The sequence below is a fragment of the Rattus norvegicus genome, chromosome 10 (genome assembly GCF_036323735.1).
Source record: "Rattus norvegicus strain BN/NHsdMcwi chromosome 10, GRCr8, whole genome shotgun sequence".
In the NCBI taxonomy this organism is placed as follows: domain Eukaryota; kingdom Metazoa; phylum Chordata; class Mammalia; order Rodentia; family Muridae; genus Rattus; species Rattus norvegicus.
Window position 1 is genome coordinate 44,000,777 of NC_086028.1, and position 20,074 is coordinate 44,020,850.

At 45.2% G+C, this 20,074-nt stretch overlaps 2 protein-coding genes across 2 annotated transcripts; one reads left to right on the plus strand and one right to left on the minus strand.

Annotated features, from left to right (window-relative positions):
• Positions 1-2,442: 2,442 nt before the first annotated feature.
• Positions 2,443-3,435, plus strand: Or2t44 (olfactory receptor family 2 subfamily T member 44). The gene has a single exon (NM_001000956.1). The coding sequence runs from the start codon at positions 2,443-2,445 to the stop codon at positions 3,433-3,435; it is 993 nt and encodes a 330-aa protein (NP_001000956.1).
• A 5,200-nt stretch (positions 3,436-8,635) lies between these two features.
• Positions 8,636-18,505, minus strand: Cfap144 (cilia and flagella associated protein 144). The gene is made up of 4 exons (NM_001398580.1): positions 18,310-18,505; positions 15,659-15,718; positions 12,299-12,402; positions 8,636-8,832 (listed from the first exon to the last, which is right to left on the minus strand). The coding sequence occupies exons 1-4, from the start codon at positions 18,446-18,448 to the stop codon at positions 8,722-8,724; spliced, it is 414 nt and encodes a 137-aa protein (NP_001385509.1). The 5' UTR covers positions 18,449-18,505; the 3' UTR covers positions 8,636-8,721.
• Positions 18,506-20,074: the final 1,569 nt, after the last annotated feature.

Genomic DNA, 20,074 nt, shown 5'->3' on the forward strand with positions numbered 1-20,074 from the left:
GTAATAATTTAATAATAACAAATTAGCCATAATAGATTCATAATCGCTGTGCACTTTTAATCATTAATTTCATGTTTAAAATGTACACACAATCACATATTTCTTCTAAAATGCTGAACAAATCAGGTTTTTAAATGTAAGTAGGAACTTCACAATATATATTTCTAGGACTGGGTATATAGATCAGTGGTAGAGGGTGTGCCAAGCATGTATGAGTCCTTGTATTCAGTTCCCAGCACTGTATAAACAGAACAAAAGAGAAAAATATGTTTTTTTTTTAAACAGAGAATTGGGGCAGCTGTGGAACCCATTCCCTGAGGACATACACACAACTCTCTTGCATGTTCTAGACAAATATCCATCATTGCTGTTTTGTGTGGTATCTTGTATCTTTATCAAAACACAAGCTGCAACATCTGTTGTCAAGCATCTCATTAAATCAGTGCACAGCTATCAGCAAGGGGAGGGAAAAGCCGCTGCACTGGACACCAACAGTGAAGTCACTGTCACAGTGATTCCAGAGTCCATCCTAGCTTCCCTGGGTCACATGTGACATGACTGGGTCACATAGGACTGAAGGGAATGGTGGCTGTCAGCAGCTGCGGGGTGGGACCGGGGGAAATAGGGAGTGAGGCTGAGTGAGGCTGACTCATTTGGAGGCATTAAGAGAGTCAGAAGACAGAATCTAGTGGAGAAGGTGTCTGCTGACACCATAGTGACTATGGACACAAAATAGTTGTGGGGATGCAGAAAGTAGTTTAACAAAGTTGCAAGGGGCTCTCCCGTGGCTAGACAACCCAACCTTTAAGTCTCTCTTATCTTCAGTAAAGAGAGGTTGGAACTGTGAGAAAAAAAAAAGATGAGTGGGGGAGGGAGAATCTAACTCTTCAGTGTGTGATGTACTGTGAGCCATGGCCATGGTCCCAAATCCTTTCTGGACTGAAAGTGTAGGAAAAGCACAGAAATCAGGAAACCCATTGCCTGAGCAGAGAGAAGATACTTTTAAAGGAACTTTCAAAAAGTAAAATCGTTTTCCAAATATTTCACTTTCAAACAAACTAAAACACTCAGGTACTCAGTCCCGGACTGAAAGACTCATGATGACATTGTTTCAACCACAGGAGTGATTTGACCTAAGTAGAGACACAGGGAGTACTGGGTGGTCACAGACTGCCTCTAGACCTCTGAACTAGACATCGTCCTTAAAAATGAATTCCTATCCACATCTTTGTAGCTGTGGACATTTTGATTCAATAAACTCAAAAACCAGGGCACCAGCAAGTCAAAGACTACAGTGAAAGTAAAGATTTAAACTCTCGGAAGCAGGATTCATTTTTTCCCCCTTGGAAGTTAGGCAAAAACACAGGTCTCTGAGATACCCACTAAATGGTGAGTTTTTGAGAATTGAGAAGAGGAAGGGGTGGTCTGGTATGGAAAAAATACTTTGGAACAGATTTTTAAAGTGTTCTTTTAGCATTTCAGTTCCACTCTGATGAAACACCCAAGAGAGGTATTGCCTTTTGAAGTGTCAGCTTCTGTAAACAGAACCTAGGGAGCTCCCACCCAGGGTGAGTTTAGCCTCTGTCCTCAGATTCTGTCTTTTCTGTTTCTAGATCTAAGAGCAAATATCCTTTGGTTTGGCCAGAGCTTTGATATTCAGTGTTAGAGGGAATTATGTGAAATTCTGTTTTCAAGAAACTTTGGCAGGATCAAGAATGTGGTTTGGGTAGAATTTTAGCATGCCATCGACAAAGCAGTGTGTTCAATCCCAGCATTGCATGAACCAGATATGCTATACGTGGTCTCCATGTTATAGATCCCTGCTACCTCAGCTATCAGGAGGAAGAGCCAGTGAGCTCAGAAGTTCCTAGGGCATTTTCTACTATATGGGAAACTTGAGGTCCACCTGCGATACAGGAAACCTTGACTCAATAAACAAAAATTTGGATATATTATAAATGTGTCGGGCTGGAGAGATGGCTCAGCCGTTAAAGGCTAGGCTCACAACCAAAATATAAATGTGTCACCTACATTAGCAAATCCCTGAGTTATATTTTAAAAACATTAATTTATTAAGCACCTAAGATTTGATTATGCCAAATATAATCTAAAAGAGAATATAAATGACAACTTGTTCTCAAACATTTATGTAGATATCAGGCAATGGAAGGTTATGAGTCAGTTGCAACCCATAGATAATTTGATTTGTCATACCAGTTCACTCACTGACCTGGTGAGATGTTTGTCAGGGAAATCTTGCAAAGGAGGAAAATTGATGTTAGTTTTTGGCCATGAGACATTTTGCAAACATGGGTGAAGAATTTGAAGTGGGTTTCAGCGTTTCTCAGAGGCAACCATCTGGGCATGTGTACTTCACACAGCATCACAGGTGATGAGACTCCTCTGTCCCTTCTTTCTCAGTGTTACTAACTGCTTGTAATCATGGACAAGGGTAATGCCACAACAGGCTTCATTCTCTTAGGACTCTTTGACCACACGAGAGCCCACCTGTTCCTCTTTGTGCTGGTTCTGACTGTGGCCTTTAACTCTGTGGTAGGCAATGCCCTCCTGCTTCTCCTGATTAACCAGGACCGCCGGCTTCACACACCCATGTACTTTCTCCTGAGCCAACTCTCCCTCATGGACATGATGCTGGTCTCCATCGTAGTGCCCCAAATGGCAGCTGGTTATTTAATGGGCAAGAATTATATCTCTGCAGCTGGCTGTGGCTTCCAGATCTTCTTCTTCCTCACTCTGGGAGGTGGAGAGTGCTTCCTCTTAGCAGCCATGTCCTATGACCGCTATGTGGCCATATGCCACCCATTGCGCTATCCGGTTCTCATGAGCTGGCAGTTATGTCTGAGACTAACCTTGGGGTCTTGGCTCCTGGGAGCAGCTGATGGAGCCATGCAGGCTGCCGCCACAATGAGCTTCCAGTTTTGCAGCCGGCATGAAATAGATCACTTCTTCTGTGAGGCCCCTGTGTTATTGCACCTGGCTTGTGGAAACACATCAGCATTTGAGTTTGTCATGTACATTTGCTGTGTGTTGATGCTTCTGATCCCCTTCTCCCTCATCCTGGCGTCCTATGGTCTCATCTTGACCGCCGTCCTCCGAATGCGGTCCACAGAAGCCCGCAAGAAGGCCTTCGCCACCTGCTCCTCGCACTTGACAGTGGTTGGCCTCTTTTATGGAGCCGCTGCATTCAGCTACATGAGGCCCGCATCCGCCAGGTCTGCGAACCACGATAAAGTGGTGTCAGCATTCTATACTATCGTCACCCCCATGCTGAACCCCCTCATCTACAGTCTTCGGAACAGCGAGGTCAAGGGCAGCCTGAGGAAGTGCCTGGCCCGTTGTTCTGCCCTAAGGAGTAAGGATACCTTGGTTGGATTGGACCTTGCTGGTGCTACAAAGGAGAAAGGTATACAGTAGCGCCTTCAACACAAAGGTTATGTCGCGGGATGCCCAGTGGATACCTAAAGCCACTAAGAATTTCAAACTCTTGTTCAGTTTCTTCTGTTCTACCTTAACATTTCTATCCTGTGACTGGAACTCAGGGAGCCTGAGGAGCCTCGTCAAAAGAAGTCCTGTGTTTCTTCGTCATTCCTCTCAGTTTCATGGACACGTTTGTTCTTACCGTGGGAATTAGCAAACCCAGCAGAGTAATAGTGGAAAACTTCTGTAGCTTAACTTAGTATTTTACATCTTGTCTTTAACATAACAATTTCAGTATCACGACTTCTGCACTTTGGGGCATTACTGAATGAAATTAAGAACATTAGAACTGAGGTGGCTCCTATGTGACAAGCGGATGGGTAGCACATACTGGGTGGATACGTGGGCCAGGGGCAGGTGCCAGGACTGTGATGAATCTCAACAGGCTGCTCAGAAAGCACCACTGTAGAGGACGAGTTGACTATTTCTGGAACATTTTTTCAGTTGTTAGTTGTCTTCAGGTGAGCATGGAAGGCGACGCCGCAACTAAGGGGTGTGTGTGCACCTGTGCCTGCGTCTTGGTATTTTCTGCTTTACTCTGAGGTTTTGATTAAACTACATGCTGGCAGCTAATTGTGGAGCCACCTTCTCATTTCCAACTGAAATCTCAAAAAACTGAAAAATCACAAATTCTGGGTGAAAAGTTCTCACACCTCCCCATACAAGAATGTTTTGACCAACAGCAAGGAATGAAGCAACCTTGAGGACTAAGTGCCACTTTGTTTCAAGTTGGAGTGACTGAAGCACAGCTTTCAAGCTGGAGGGTACTCACAGCAAGCCTTCTATTCCAGCCAATTCTACAGACCTCTCCCCTTTTACCTGTTACCAAAGATGCAGAATTCAAAACTGGTCAGACCTCCTTTGAGCCCCTTTCTAGTGAAAGTCTGTCCATGGAGTCAAACACCAGACTAATTCCACTCCCATCCTATCCTGTCTCATTGCTAAACAACACTGGCACTCACTTTTTTATGGTGAGAGTGTGTGTGTGTCTGTCTGTCTGTTACCTTTGTGAAGAATTTCTGTATTTTTACACACTCCAGTATCTATTTTTTTTAACTGACAATAATACACTAGTATTTCAAAAACCACCATTTGTTCCCTACTTTGTGAAGGACATGTGGATGACTGTCAACCTTTTTTTTTTTAATTACATGCTTCTGCTTCGCTTGGTGGATGATGATGACCCTTTTATCAGATCGATTTCGAATTCCCACAAGCAGTTCACACAGGGTGCAGCTGCCCCGTGTTTCACCAACCTTCTCTCCTCAGGAAGTCTCCTGAGTGTGGCCGTACCTTGTTCTGTTGCCTGTGTGGAGTTTCCTGGTGGCTGTTGATGCTCAGTGTTTCTATCGTGACCTACTGCTAGGTGAGATGTCTTCTTTTCTTAACTTTGTATTTCAGTCTTGGAAAATAAAAAATTTAAAAAGTTATTGCTGTTACCACAGCAAACAGCTTGTGGCTCACTCACATGTACATGTATTGGGATTTGAAGATAAAACTGTACGTTAGAGCGTTTGTAGTCAATGTCTGCAGACTTTTTTCTTAGTGTGTACTTGGGTTCCATTTTAAACTCTTCCTCTTTACTTGGAGCAATGGACCTTGGCAGTTGGTTGAGCTGTATTACAACATCCATTTTAATTCCACTGAGGTATTCAGACCCTGAAAAACCTGACACTTGGGAACAACATTTCAGGTGAAGGGTGAAAGTAGTATATAAAACATAAAGCTTTAGGCAGTAGAGCACACATCTCCTCAGCTCCTGAGTAGGAATAAGCCTACGGCAATTTCAGGCCATAAATTTGGAACATTTTAAAGCATCCTACAAGCAATTATTAATATATTAATGCATTCTAAATATTTATAAATACACTCTGTTTCCCACAGACAAGGCAAACACAAAAGCAACTCTGAGCAAATGCTTCAGGATGAGATGATTGATCCTTTTATCCCTTTACTTTTGTTGATTCTCTTCTCATCTGGAGCCCTTCTCCCACACACTCCCTTTTCTCACACCACATTAATGAAGTCCTGCACATCTCACAGAGCGTCCCAAGCAGGGTCCACGCGGGATGAACCAGAAGGCATGATGTGATCCAGCTCAGCAGGTCCTGCAGTGGTTTTGGAAAGTCTTCAAACATGGACATGAATGCAGGACTCTGATGCAGCTCAAGCCATTTGTGCTGTAAACTCGGTGTTTCATGCAACACTGGTGCACCTGCTGAGATGATAACCACCACACTCAGTTGTTACATTATCTTTAGGATACATTCAGTACATGAATGTATCCTTTAGCCGGGATGGAATAGGAACTTTAAACTTGTCATAAAATAACTAATAAGTTTACAGTCATAGCAGCCTTTAATTTACTTCTTGCTTCTGTGTTGCATTTGTTGGCTTTGGGATCTTATTTCCACTTCCACTGATGACTAATGTCCATAGCCAGGTGTGATGTAAATCGTCACTGTGGAAAGGAAGACAGATTATTCGGGCAAAGTGGATTGGGTTTTTTTTCTTCCTTATCCTTTCTCTTTGTTGCTGTTTCTGGTTTTGGTTTGTTGTTGTTTTGAACTTGAACTCCTGATTTGCCTGCCTCTGGCTGCTGAATGTTAAAGGCCAAGTCCTGGGGAGAGATACCAAGTGCTCTGGGATGCCCTGCAGACCCAGTCCTGAGCCAAAGCAGGAAGCACACATGAATCAGCGTCTCTTCTATGCAGTGATTTACAGAAGGTCGGCCATCTTGACAACCCCTTTTCTTCCTCGCCTCCCTTTCTTGTTGTACAGCAGAGGTCTTCACGTGGAGCCTCTTTTGACATTTTCTGGTTCCTGTTAGTTCATCAGTATCACTTCCTCTTACACTCTGTCTTCAGATGAGGCAGATGAATCTCTGTTAAGTTCAAGGCCTGCCTGATCCGTATAACAGGTTCCAGGCCACAATAGGACTCAATCTCAAAATAATAATTAGTAAGGAAACCTCACTGTATGTACTCTTAATGTGTGGTATTGTGTTATACAAGGACATTTTCACCCAAGTATATGCTGTGCTTTGAGCAAATCCCCCTCCATATTCCTTTCTCTGCCCTTTCTCACTTCTCCTCATATCAGTGAGCCCCTCGTGTTTCCCTGAACAAATTCACTTGTACGTACATAATTATCTCTTTAAAATCTGGAAGTGTCACACAATAAAAATATACATTTGTCTTTCTGAGTATGGTTTAATTCACTAATATGATTATTTCTGATTTTATTCATTTCCATGGAAACATTCTTTTTTCTTTATGACTGACAGACTCTCATGTGTGTCAACCACATTCCTCCTGTCCGTTGCTCTGATGGTGGACACTGAGGTTGGTTCCACAGTTTGTTCATGGTGAAAAGTGCTGCAGTAAGCATTGAGATACTGACTTGGAATCCTTTGGGCTCCAGCTCTGTTCTCGGTTTCTTTAGTTCTGGCTATCTTGATTTTCACAGCAGCCAAGATTAGTGTCCACCCTCACCAGCATTTGCTTTTGTTTCTTGAACGTGACCATTGCACCTGGGGTAAGATGGAATCCCTGTGTGGTTCAGATTTGCTCCTCTCTGGTGGCTAGGGATGCTGAGCATTTTCATGCATTGCTAACCATGTTGGCTCATCTTTTTGAGAACCGCCCACTTCTCCGGGGCTATTTGTCGATTGGATTGTTTGAGATCTTTCTTAACTTTCTGAACTACTGGTGTCTTCTAGATACTAATCATCTGCCAGGTATACAGATGACAGCGATTCTGTGTGGGCCAGCTCTTCAGTTAACTGATTCATTTGCTTTACAAAATTCCACTTGTCAGTTGTTAACAGTTCTCCATGTGTGCAGTATGCAGTTTAACTGTCAGCCTGACACAATCTAGAATCTCCTGAGAGTCTTAATGATAGGTTATGGATCAGGTTGCTGTATTGGCCTGTCTGTGGGGATTGTATTGATTATTAATGTGGGGTGATCCACCCTGAATTTGGGGATAGCACCATTTCATGGCCAAACTGAGTAGCAAGCAGGAGCAGAAGTGCATGTATACGGTAAAAGGGCTAAGGAAAAATACATTGACTTTTACTTGACCCTGATACCAGGGCCAAGAAAAGAACCCTGACCCTGATATCCTTGATCTTCAAGATCAGACCACAGAATCCCTCCAAATCCTAGGCCACCCTGGAGAGCTCCACCACCATCCTCAAGAAACCCTATATAAACCCTGCCTTCTGCTGAGTTACCCAGTGTCTTGCAGGAGCAGAAGCAGTCACCCTTTTGGGTTTTTCCCTCCCAATAAATCTATTGTGTGAGGTTTGTTTGCAGTGTGACTTCATGGTATACCTTGCATCCTGAATGCCAGGATACTTCTCAGAGCAGAGCTGTTACACTTGCACTGAGACCACCTTCCCTGCAGAGCAGAAATGTTGCATTGAAGAGCCCTTCCCTGCCTAGCAGAGCTGTAGCACTTCTAGCAGGTTTCTCTCTGCTCTTGACTGAGGGTCAGATGTGACTAGCTGCTTGGGTTCTTGCCTTGACTTCCCTGAACTGATGAGACTAGTCCAAGTAAACCTGCACTCCACTATACAGACTTTTGTCAGGTGTTTATCATGACAACAGAAACGAAATTGAAACACAGTAATAAACTTCAGCCTAATTTGGTATGCAACACACTTCTGTCTCAGTCTCTCTATCTCTCTCTGTCTCTCCTATTTCTCTCTCCATCTTTGTCCCTCTTTGTGTGTTTCTCTCCCCTCCTCTCCCTCTCTCTCTCTCTCTCTCTCTCTCTCTCTCTCTCTCTCTCTCTCTCTCTCTCTCTCTCTCCTGAGTTCTGGGATTAAAGGTGTTTGCCACCACCACCCATATCTTGTTTGTTTGTTCAATTTGTTTTGTTCTGTTTGAGCTCTTCTCTCACAGCAAGTATCTGAGCTTCAGTCCATCACCAGTGGTCAGTCAGCTGTTCAAACCATTACAAATAAGATGGACACAGGTTATAATCAATCAGGTTGTCTCTTTACCTCACTTCCCTTCTCTGTGGGGCCTCCTTTACCCTCTGCCTATGTGATGTTGCAAGGCTCCTGATTCGTTTTTCCCCAGACACTGCCTGGCCTAAATCATGTTAGGATCTATGAAAGAGTCTTCTGTAATGTTTAACAGAAGTGGCATTTATTTCTTTGGGCAACACATGCATTGGGAACTCAGTGTGCAGGTCCATGCCACCAAGAGAACATTACTTCTGGTGATCGTCTTCTCCCAAGCTCCACAGTTTAGCTTTGTACAGAGTGATGTCATGGTAGACTCTGAAGTGGTTCAACCTGCGGTCCTGACGATCTGGGTTGATCTAAAGGAGAGAAGGCAGGATCAGGAAGAAGTCTATCAGAGAGGGAGCAGAGAGGGTTTAAATGGTATAGAGCTGGGTTTGAATCAGGCCCATTCTCTTGTGAAACAGGGATTTTCGTGCTAAACCTGTGGCCTGGAGATTTGAACATTCACATCAAAAACCCTAAAACTGAAGAGCGATAAACTATCAAAGCTGAGGCAGCCCCCTCACTACTGCCTGAAGGAGGTCTTGCCTAAGGATTCACCATCACTGGAAAGTAGATCATAGAGGAGATTGTGTGTGTGTGTGTGTGTGTGTGTGTGTGTGTGTGTGTGTGTGTGTCTGTGTCTGTGTCTGTGTGTGTCTGTGTGTGTCTGTGTGTGTGTATGCGCCAAGCTACTAGGACAGCACCTAGCATGAGCTACATAATGAAAGTTTGAGCTTGCTGAAGGCATCTGGAGCTAAAGTGAGTACTCTGACATGTAAATCTTCTAGGAGCTACACTGCTGAGAGATGCTCACAGAATCATGAGTTCCCAAATGATCCCATTCTGAAGTTGAGGTCACTGCCTGAACAGAAAGAGGTTCTGAGGGGAGATTCAGTGTTCTAAATAGTGGCCAGTCAAGCTTCTTCTGTCCCAAACTGTGTCACTCTGAACACCAGATTAATGCCTTTCATGACACCACAGGCGTGGATCTAATAGGTTTGAAGGGGGTTGCAGTTGGATAGGAAGTGTCCCCTCTGAAATGCTTAGCCCATAGAGTGGCATTATTAGGTGTGGCCTTGTTGGAGGAAGTGTGTCCCTGTGGTTGTGGGCAATAAGACCCTTCTTCTAAGCACATGAGAGACAGTCTTTTCTTACTGGTCTTCAGAGGTAGATGTAGAACTCTCAGCTCCTCCTGAACCACGCCTGCCTGGACACTGCTATGCTCCAGCCTTGATGATAATGAACTGAACCTCTGAACCTCTAAGCCATCCCCAATTAAATGTTGTCCTTATAAGAGTTGCCTTGGTCATAGTGTCTGTTCACAGCAGTGAAACCCTAAGACACCCATCCAAGTATTTGTCAAACAAGAGCCTTTGGGAGAGAGCATGGGGCTCTGACTGCAGTAATCAACTGATGGATACAAACAAGTAAGCCACTGAGAGGTGGTAAACTGAGGCTTGGACGAGGGAGTCAGTCACTGGGGTATGTCCTCGGGGCCTAGAGCTTGCTGTGGTCCCTTCCTGTAATACTGTTTGTACTTCCTGACAGCCATGAGGATCAGAAGAGTCTGTCAGGGAGAGAACAGACCCAGGTTTGCATGATGCAGAGCTGAGTCTGAACCAGGCCTCCTCCTGCCATGGTGTTCTTTCTCCCTTACCCCAGGCCCAGGATCAATGAAAACAAGCCACCATGGATTGAACCTCTGAGACTCAGGGCCAAAATATGTCCTTACTCCATGAAGTTGTCTCATGTGTTGTCATGGTGATGAAGCACATCTTGGGGTGTACTTCCTTTATACATCAACAGTGTCATCTGATGGCATTGTCCCAAGATCATGGTGATGAGCAGAAAGGATTAGTTGCAGATATCTTGCAACAGTGTTTTATCTGCAAGACCTAGAAGGATCTGAGCAGGGTAGGCCTGACTGGCCCAGCCTACCAGGTGGTCAAAGACACGTTTCAACTAGATACTTTGAATACAAAGGATCTAGATTTTACTTTTAAAAAATAAAAAAAAGAGGGTAAGATGCTTCAGACCTGCCAGGGGCCTCTATGGGACCTGCCTTCTGACTCGACTCCAAGAGCCATGAATTTCCTGTTTTCTTCTCCTCTGTCTTTCAGATGCTGGCCAGAGCCTCAGCCTGCTTTCTCTGGTACTTTGACTCTTTTCACTCTTTCTTTAAAAGTCCCTTCCCACCACAGGGCTACTTATACTATGCAAATTGGCTGGCTATTTTCCTCTTTCTCTCTCTCTCTCTCTCTCTCTCTCTCTCTCTCTCTCTCTCTCTCTCAAAGAACCATCAAAGAATCTACAATAAACTTCTCTCTAAAACTCACAAAAAGGGGAGTGGGGAGGAATGCTAGGTTAAATAATTGTGCTTTCTAACAATTCTCTGTATTGGTACATTATCTAATTAACCTAATGTCTACCTTTGCCACAATTTTCTTTCCTTCAAACCTTTCTCCTGGTGTGGAGATGATCCAGCAATCAAATGTTTATGCTAGCCTGCTCTCTTTCTAATTAGGTCTGCCTCTTTGAACTCCCATATCCATCCCTGTCTTATCCAGTTCTGGCAAAAGTCTTGCTAAATCCGCTACCACCCACAGTGGCATGTTCCACCAGAGCTCACTGTCTCCACCCTCCCACATGAGAAGTATGATCACCTTTTGTGCCTTCAGCATGGAACCTCTTAGGTTAGATGATCCTAAGTTCCCCTCATCCCCCAGCTTCCATTAGCAATCTCTATCTGTTGACCCCGTGTCTCACCCTTGTCTCAGGCTCTCACTTGTCCACACTGCCTCCACAGTCCAGCCCATTTATGTCCACCGCAAAGCCCAGTCTTGGGCTAGAACCCACAGCAACATTTCCCCTATCCAAATAATATCTTCTCTACATTTTTTTAAACAACCCCTCAAGAGCTGACTCTTTAATCCATTTTCAGCAACGTCATTGATAATACCTTCTTTTTCACCCTTCCCTCATCCAAGAGGTTTGCTCTTCCACTCCTTGCCCTTTTGTTCTGAATGGACTTTGCTTTTCCAGCTCTCTTGTTATCCCCTTCTCTCCACTTTAAGCTCACCCTTCAGTGTGTAAGTTCTAAAGTTCTGCTGATATCTTTCTCCCATTTCCTCAAGGGTTCACTCTCCCAGACAGTTCTGTATATCTGAAGAGGAGCTATGGTAGAAGCTCATATCTGAAGGTGAGCAATGGCAAAGACTGGACTGAGTCTCTTATTGAAATCCCTGTGAGAAGGCTCTGCAGCAGCCCCACCTATTGGAGTTGTTTATTGGATGAGAAGCCTTGCCCCTTGCATAGGATGAAGACACATTAAATGCAGAGGGCTTTTAGGAGAAAGGGATGCTTGAAAATATCTCAGTAGGCAAAGAGAATGGGTATTAAGCCAAGAAACCAGGATCACCACCTGACTTAGGGCTCAGCAGTGCTCTGGGACCTTTCTTCTGATTGTCCCCATCCATGTTATAGTGCCCCACCCCGGGTCTATTGAAAAGGGTCTATGTGCCAGGCACGGCCCTAGGTACCTTACAAATATTGCCTTCTTTCTTGTGTTCAAAAACCCTATGAGATAGATTCTATGGGATTTCCATCTCATAACAATGACTCTCAGTCACAAAGCAACTTAGTGACTTGCCCAAGGCTACACAGCTAGGAAATGTAACCCAGAATTCAAACCCAGGTGAAACTGCCTCCCCTGTCCTCTTGGCTACCATTGTCATTGTTGTTATGCTCCCAGGTACCATTTTGTGAAGGAGCCATGCTCACCAAGGGATGTGGGTCCCATCCAATTTCTTGGGCTTCGGTCTGTGTCTCTGAATATTTCTTTTTTGGACCCTGTGCAGCATGGTGAACGAGGTTCAGGAACTTAGCTAGGAAATAAGAAACAATGAAAAAGGAATCAGAAACTCCTACTGCCCATGATAAACCTAAGGATGTCAGAGGGGCATGCATACCTGAGGTGATAACCAACAGCTCTGCCCTTGATCTTAAGGCCTGTTCAACGAGAAGGAAATCAGATCTGCTACTGGAAACCTAGACAACGCCCTGGGCTAGTGAAGTCTTGAATGGTGGAGAAGCTTCTTCAACTACCAATTTACTAAAGCAACACAATTCCTAACCACATTCTAACTTTAGTTTTATGCCCACAGAGAAGTATAGTTCTCAGACCTCATCAAGGAAACTCTTCTTTGAAACAGAAGGAGAGCACTGCAGACAACACAACTGTTCAAGCTACAGAGAACAAGATCGTGTAGTGGTCACTCCCAGTGGATATGTCTACAACACAATTCATGCACCTAAGGCTCAGAAATCATTGAGGAACGGTGGTAGATGTATTTTAAGAGCCAGAGAACCAATAAGGCTGCTGTGAAACTGTGTATCCTAGAAATGCCAGAGAAGCTACACCCATGAAATCCTACGAACACACTTGCCAAAACAAGACATGAAAAAGGACAGCTCTAATGTGTGTGCTGACATGCAAGGAAAGGTAAAAGCTCATGAGACCTTAACCAAACTTGACAAAAAAAAAAAAAAAAAACTACAGGTAACTAAGGAGTCTGAGATCAGGAGAAATGGTCTAGCCCAGGAGAAGAGCCCTCCAACTGGTCATCCAATACTAAGAGGGCAGCCCTGACATCATATAATACAAGTAACATGATTCAGACTGAGCAGGGGGTGTGTGTACAACAATGTTTAAAGAAAAAGTTTAAGGATTTGAGAAAAAAGTGAGGTGATTCATGGGAGAGACGGTTGAGGGAGCAAAGGAGGAAATGATACAGTTATATGGTAATTTCAAAAAAGTTTTAAAATTATTTTAAAGACATCACAGCCTTGGACCAAAATATGTTCTTATCATTGACCTAGTCATGAGCTCCCCTAAAGAAAATACAATGGCCCCCAAGGCTGGCCCAGGCCCTGAGATGTGGAAATCTGGTTTTCTGTCTTTTAATTACTTTGTCGAGCTGGATACTGGGTCCTGGGCCATAACCTTGGGCAAGACAGACATGAGCCCTGCTTTCCTATGGCTTGGGATCTAGATGGAGAACAAAGGACACAATATTTAGGCATACATATAAACCTTCTGAAGAGTCAGCCATATTTTAGAGAAAAGAGCAGGTACTACAGTGCCTCCATTTCATACAAAGAAACAAGTCACAAAGCATCTCAGTAACTTAATGTCACACACCTAGTGAGAGAAGGGGGACTCTCGATGTTGAGCAGAGAACAGCCCTGGGACAAGAGAGATGGAAAGCCCACTGTAAGCAACAAAGACAAGGGCCACTCTATACAGAGTTTTCAGACCATGCTGCTTTCTGTGCTTTTCACAAACCATGAAATGTCCTTACACAGGCTTCCCCCAGGAGGCTCTGTCTCTGCCTGGAGTCTCTGAGAACTCTTCCCAGAATGCCCCTGCCTGACAGAAGTACCAGTCTGTGACATTAGCTCACTCATCCCATTCCCTGAGGCTTCCCCAGGTATGTACAAGTCTACTTCCTTCTCCTTCATAATGAGGGCCTCCTCCTAGCCCCATTCTCTTAAATGGTAATTATAAAAAGAACCACCAACAATTACTGACCACCACATCCCGCACCCCATCCTGAGTACATGCATTATTTTGCCGACACTTCATAAAAACGCTTTCTTTGTTTCAGAAAGGTTTATAGAAAAGCCCTAGGACAAACTAGTTGTCATAGGTTACATGTCAATTTGACACAGCCTAGAGACATCTGAGAGGAAAGCACAGACTGAAGAATTGCCTAGATCAGGTAGGCCTGTGGGCATGTCAATGAGGTAGCTGTCTTGACTGATAATTGATACAGGTGTGTTCAGCCCACTGTGGGCAGCACCAACACTACACAGGAGGTCCTGAGCTGCACAAGCTGGCTGAGCATAAGCTTGTAGACAAGTGAACCAGAAACTGAACTACCAACCAGTCTTTTTCATGACTTCTGCATCAAGCTTGTATGAGTCCCTTCCCTGACTTGTCTCAGGGGAACAAGACCTGGAAATCTAAGATGAAATAAGCCCAGATTGCTTTTGGTCAGAGTGTTTTACACAGCAACAGAGTAAAACTAAAGCACTTTCCCAAAGTCAACTGCTTGGTGGGTGGTGGGATTGAAATTTGAAACCAGTTAATGTGATTTCAGGGTATTGGATGGGTGGGTGGGTGGATGGATGGATGGATGGGTGGATGGGTAGATGGGTAGATGAGTTAATAAGATGGATGGATGGATGGATGGATGGATGGATGGATGGATGGATGGATGGATGGATGGATGGATGGGTGGATGGGTGGATGGATGGATGGATGGATGGATGGATGGATGGATGGGTGGATGGATGGATGGGTGGATGGGTAGATGAGTTAATAAGATGGATGGGTGGATGGATGAACAGATGGATAGATGGGTGGATGGGTAGATGGGTTGATAAGGTGGATGGGTGGATGGATGGATGGATGGATGGATGGATGGATGGATGGATGGATGGGTAGATGGGTGGATGGGTGGATGGGTTGATAAGGTGGATGGATGGATGGATGGATGGATGGATGGATGGATGGATGGGTGGATGGGTGGATGGGTAGATGAGTTGATAAGATGGATGGGTGGATGGATGAACAGATGGATGGATGGGTGGATGGGTGGGTGGATGGGTAGATGGGTTGATAAGATGGATGGGTGGATGGATGAACGGGTGGATGGATGAACGGATGGATGGATGGGTGGATGGGTGGGTGGATGGGTAGATGGGTTGATAAGATGGATGGGTGGATGGGTGGGTGGATGGGTGGATGGGTAGATGAGTTAATAAGATGGATGGGTGGATGGGTGGATGAATGAACGGATGGATGGATGGGTGGATGGGTAGATCGGTTGATAAGATGGATGGGTGGATGGGTGGATGGATGAATGAATGGTTAGAGGATTGGAAACATTATTGTTGGCTTCATGCTTAATAACATGGCATTGTGGCTGAATAAGTCAGTATTCTGTGACTTTGGTTAAATCCAGCTTCAGAGGACCCCCATACTTGTCCCTGAGGTGGCAGAACCATGAGAGGTGTCACCAGCCTGCCTGCCCCTCTGTGCTCTGAACCTTGGGTGTTCTCAAGCCCAGTACCTACCATCTTCTGGCTCCTCCAAGTTATCATGCCAAGACATGGGCTTCCGAGTGATTGTGTGAACTAGAAAAAAAAAAGAAAAACAAGCAGCACAATTCACATTAGCAGATGACACCTGTCCTAAACTCACCCACAGCCAGGTCTCCCCGCTTAGCATTCACCGAGGACACATGCCAATAACTGTGCTAGACACTAAGGAGCAAGGCCTTACAGCAAGCATGTCACTCTGGTAGTCTAGCCAGAAGTGTCTATTGGACCTGAAATGACCAAAATGAGGCACAGCTAACAGTCAGTTTGTGCCCACAGAGACACTCTCCAAGTGTCCCAGGTGGATATTGGCTTCAGGTTTCCAGCATGGAAACCCGTTCTCTGGACCAGTGCTGCCTGGCAGACAAGCAAATATGCCTGAAGGGCAATTCCCATGAACCAGACAGGGATGGACACACAGAAGGCCATCGATAAGAGGAATGGAGTCTATATCTTCCAATTCTTGGTATTGATGGGAACACGGCAGACAGGGCTGTGAGAAAGACGGGAATGCTCTCCCTGCTGTCGAAGCCTTCCTGCTATGTGTGGCGACAGACAGCACACCAACACGGGATAACATATGAGGGAGAGCCCAAGGGCAAGCCACACACTTAGAGGTGATGGCATCCCAAGGAGAAGCTTGTGAGTCCTGAATGAAGGAGTTGTGGTCCATCGTGTGGGGACATGTGGGAAGAAGAGTGACAGCCAGAAGTCAGAAGTGTCAAAGGGGGTGCTTAAGCATAGGCAGCTGGTGAAGAGCAACAGGAATGAGCAAGGGGATGGGAACCAGTTTGTCTCTGACCTTGTTGGCCATTTTCATCCGAGACACACACCCAGACACTTCCGAAATGTATTTGGGTCGGGATATTAGCAAAGCCCTTGTGGTGGAGAGCAAGCACCAACGCACTGTACTGAAGTCTCATTTTATTCCAGTGGACCCAGGGAGTCTGGGCCAGGAGACAGCAGTGTCCAAGAAAGCCTGAATGTGGCCTTCAGGAGTCATTTTAAGTCTTAGAATGAGCAATGCGTAAACAGAACTGTAGAATAATTTCCTCCTGACTTTACTGATCAGGAATCCTGGTGAAAACTCGGTTTCAGAGAGCAAAATGAAGTCTCCACACTTTCTGCAGACAGCCAGGCTGCTGTGCACTTGTGGCTAAGGAGGTGCTGACATCGGGGACAAGGAGAGCATAAGTGTAGGGGACAGTATGACACATTCAGGAAATCTATTTCTACAGAAATGAAGGGAGGAAGGAGTGTGTGTGTGTGTGTGTGTGTGTGTGTGTGTGTGTGTGTGTCAGTCTACTACAGAGCAAAGTGGGTACTGAGGCTTTATTGGAGGATCTTGGGTAAGGATAGGATGGATGGGGCTACATATGGGGGTTCAGAATGGATGGAGCTGGATAGGTACCAGAGTCAGATCCAGTGGAACCTCAGAGGCTGGTGGGTTGAAATTGTAGCTCAGAAACTGCAGGGAGCAACTAAAATGTTTACAAAGGGATTCGTCCACTCTGGTCTTTTAACATATGTAGCAAAGAAAAGAAAAGAAAAGAAAAGAAAAGAGAAGAGAAGAGAAGAGAAGAGAAGAGAAGAGAAGAGAGAAAGAAAGAAAGAAAGAAAGAAAGAAAGAAAGAGACAAACAAAGAAACAAAGAAAGAAACAAAGAGAGAAACAAAGGGAGAAACAAAGAAAGAAACAAAGAAAGAAACAAAGAAAGAAACAAAGAAAAACAAAGAAACAAAGAAACAAAGAAAGAGGGTTGGGGGAGGTTGCTACTTGGAGGAGAGTAGCTTGGAGTCTCTCAGACTACCTCAAACCCTCCTGGGGTTTCAGGCACCATAGCTGCCTACTCAGACTCTCTATTAGAGAGTGAATGGCCTAATTCGTAGAGGGGCTGTGTATACATTCTGACCTTTCACTGAGCTTCGCAGATGTTAATTGGGAGAACTGGGGCGGGGGTGAGGGGGTGACCAGTGTGTTCAGTGAGGCGGAGCAGTGTGAGGGTAACTGCTTAACTAGTGGAGCAGGATACTTGAACCAGGCCAGCAGAGCAGCAGAGCAGCAGAGGATGGGAAAGATTCACCCAGAAGGCACCCATAAGCTGCTTCCGGAGGGCTGTTGGGAGGTGGTGGGACACATGGGTCTGTTTCAGGCCCAGAAGCGTTTTCAAAGAACCTCATGAAGTCACAGAGGGGGGAGAATATGGGAGGCCAGGAGGAGGGGTGGGTTTACTGGGGTCGGGGTGATGGTAGAGTATCAAGCTCTACCCCTGGTAGCCTACCATGTCTAAGTCTTAAGGAGGTCTGTTACAAAAAGTCAAAGCAATAGCAAACCATATAAGGACAAAACCCCTTGGCTGTATTAAAAAGAGACAAAACTATTAACAAAAGCAAACATAAAAACCCTGTACAGTTAATTATTTGAGAAGTAAAACTACCCCATAAGTCATTTATCTTTATTCTACATCTAAAATGTTTAGTTCTGGATGCATTTTAATGCTTCTATTGTGCCTGGGGTGACCTGGGGAGAGATCCCCTCAAAGCTCAACTGTCTGAACTCTAAAGAGATGATTAGAGACAGAGAATGCTTGCTCTCCCACCCCTCCCAACCCTCTTGGGCCTGCTCACCCTTGCGCAGGGGATTCACGTGATACTGCGTGTACAGCTTCTGTGTCCGGAACTCTTTGAGAAATAGTTCCCGCATGATCTGATTCTGGTGAACTTCATCCTGATTCATCTTCTGCCCCAAACGTCCTGCCATGGTCATTCTCTTGCTCGGAGAAGTCAAGCTACCTGACCCTTTCCTTGCCAAGAGAAAGGTCGCTGTCTACTGTTTCCAGGCAACGGGTGTTCCTCGAGTTCAGGCCGCAGCGTCCTTTCTGTCTCTAGGCAACAGCGCCTAGCCTCTGCAGCACCACCCTCTCTGGCAGCCTTTCCCTGGCTTCTGTCCACTCCACCCCTCCCAGTTCTCAGGCTCCTGGTGTCTGATTAGGCCTCCACCAATGTCCTCGGACCCAAATTCAGTCTCTGGATCTAGAGTTGCCCCTGTGCCCTGCTAGGAAAGGACTGCTGTTCTTTGTACCACCCAGGAAGAAGAGACTGAAAAGTGCGGGGCTAGTCACTTCCTAAAGATGATTTGGGGGGAGGGGGAGGAGCCAGAGCCGATAGTTTTGAAAGTAGGTGCGCAGAATTAAAATAAACAAAAACCACCTCTAACATATGCGCGCACGTGCACGCACGCACACACGCACACACGCACACACGCACACACGCACGCACGCACTGTTCGAGGAGGGGGTACAGGGAAACAGTAAACCAATCTGGCTGGTGCAAAGAAACAAACAGGACCACTGTCCTTTCTAATCTACAGCAGGGAAAGAAAATACCCTGGCTCTGGTGAGCAGCTAAACAAAGATACTACATCTTGTGATCGTTTACTCGTTCACTCATCCATACATTCATGACCCAGAATGTTCGATGTGTGATAGAGAATATTGCACAAGTTAGGTGTGTGGCCACTGCTGCCCAAACCTCGACATCTACTGAGGACTTCATCATTTTTTCCTCTTGGCTTTTCTCCTCAGCCTGAAGGGTTCTTTGCCTCTTGTCTGCAGAGCCTTTCTACCCCACATTTTTGTGAGCTCACATGCAATCACCATTCAAAAGCCTTACCAAGTTGTAGAGTCTCTGTTGACGCTCTACTGCAAACCTAGTTACTTCAGGAAAGGTACTTGTTTATGCCTAAGCTACCTAGGGTGTAATACATTCCCCCCACCCCCACCCCTTGCATTCCCAGTTTCTGATACCCCCACCCCCACCCCCTGCATTCCCAGTTCCCAGCACAGTAGAGGCAGGTATGTGTTTTGTGGCTGGTTGGTTATCTGTAGTTTTGTTTCCTTACATCATTATATGGTCCTTTAAAAACATTCACATGACTGTATCACACTGAATTAAGTAGACAATACAGTCTGGTCAATGTGACCCATGCCTGGCCCCTGTGTCCCAAGCAAGACTAGAAACAGCCTCTTGGAGTCTTTACTGACTTCCTGAAAGTAAGAAGAAATAAGCCAAGCCTTCAAAGCCACATGGTTTGTTTGAGAATAATTTATAGAATTTTGCTTGTACTCCATCCATAAAGTGTCGTTTAGCCTAAGCTATTAGTCTAACATCTGGGGCCCTCCATACAGGGCTGGAGGAAGGAATGAATCCTGGACTAAGGAGAGATGGCAGTTAAAGCACAATGAGATGTCTAGAGCATGGGGGGTGAAGACTGCTATTTAGATCTAAGTAGAGGAAGTGAATGTTTAAACTTCATCAGCATGGGGCAAAATCCGAGGATGGTTCAAGTGTCTGGAGGAGTAGAAAAACAATTTGACATCAAAGGGACAGTTTG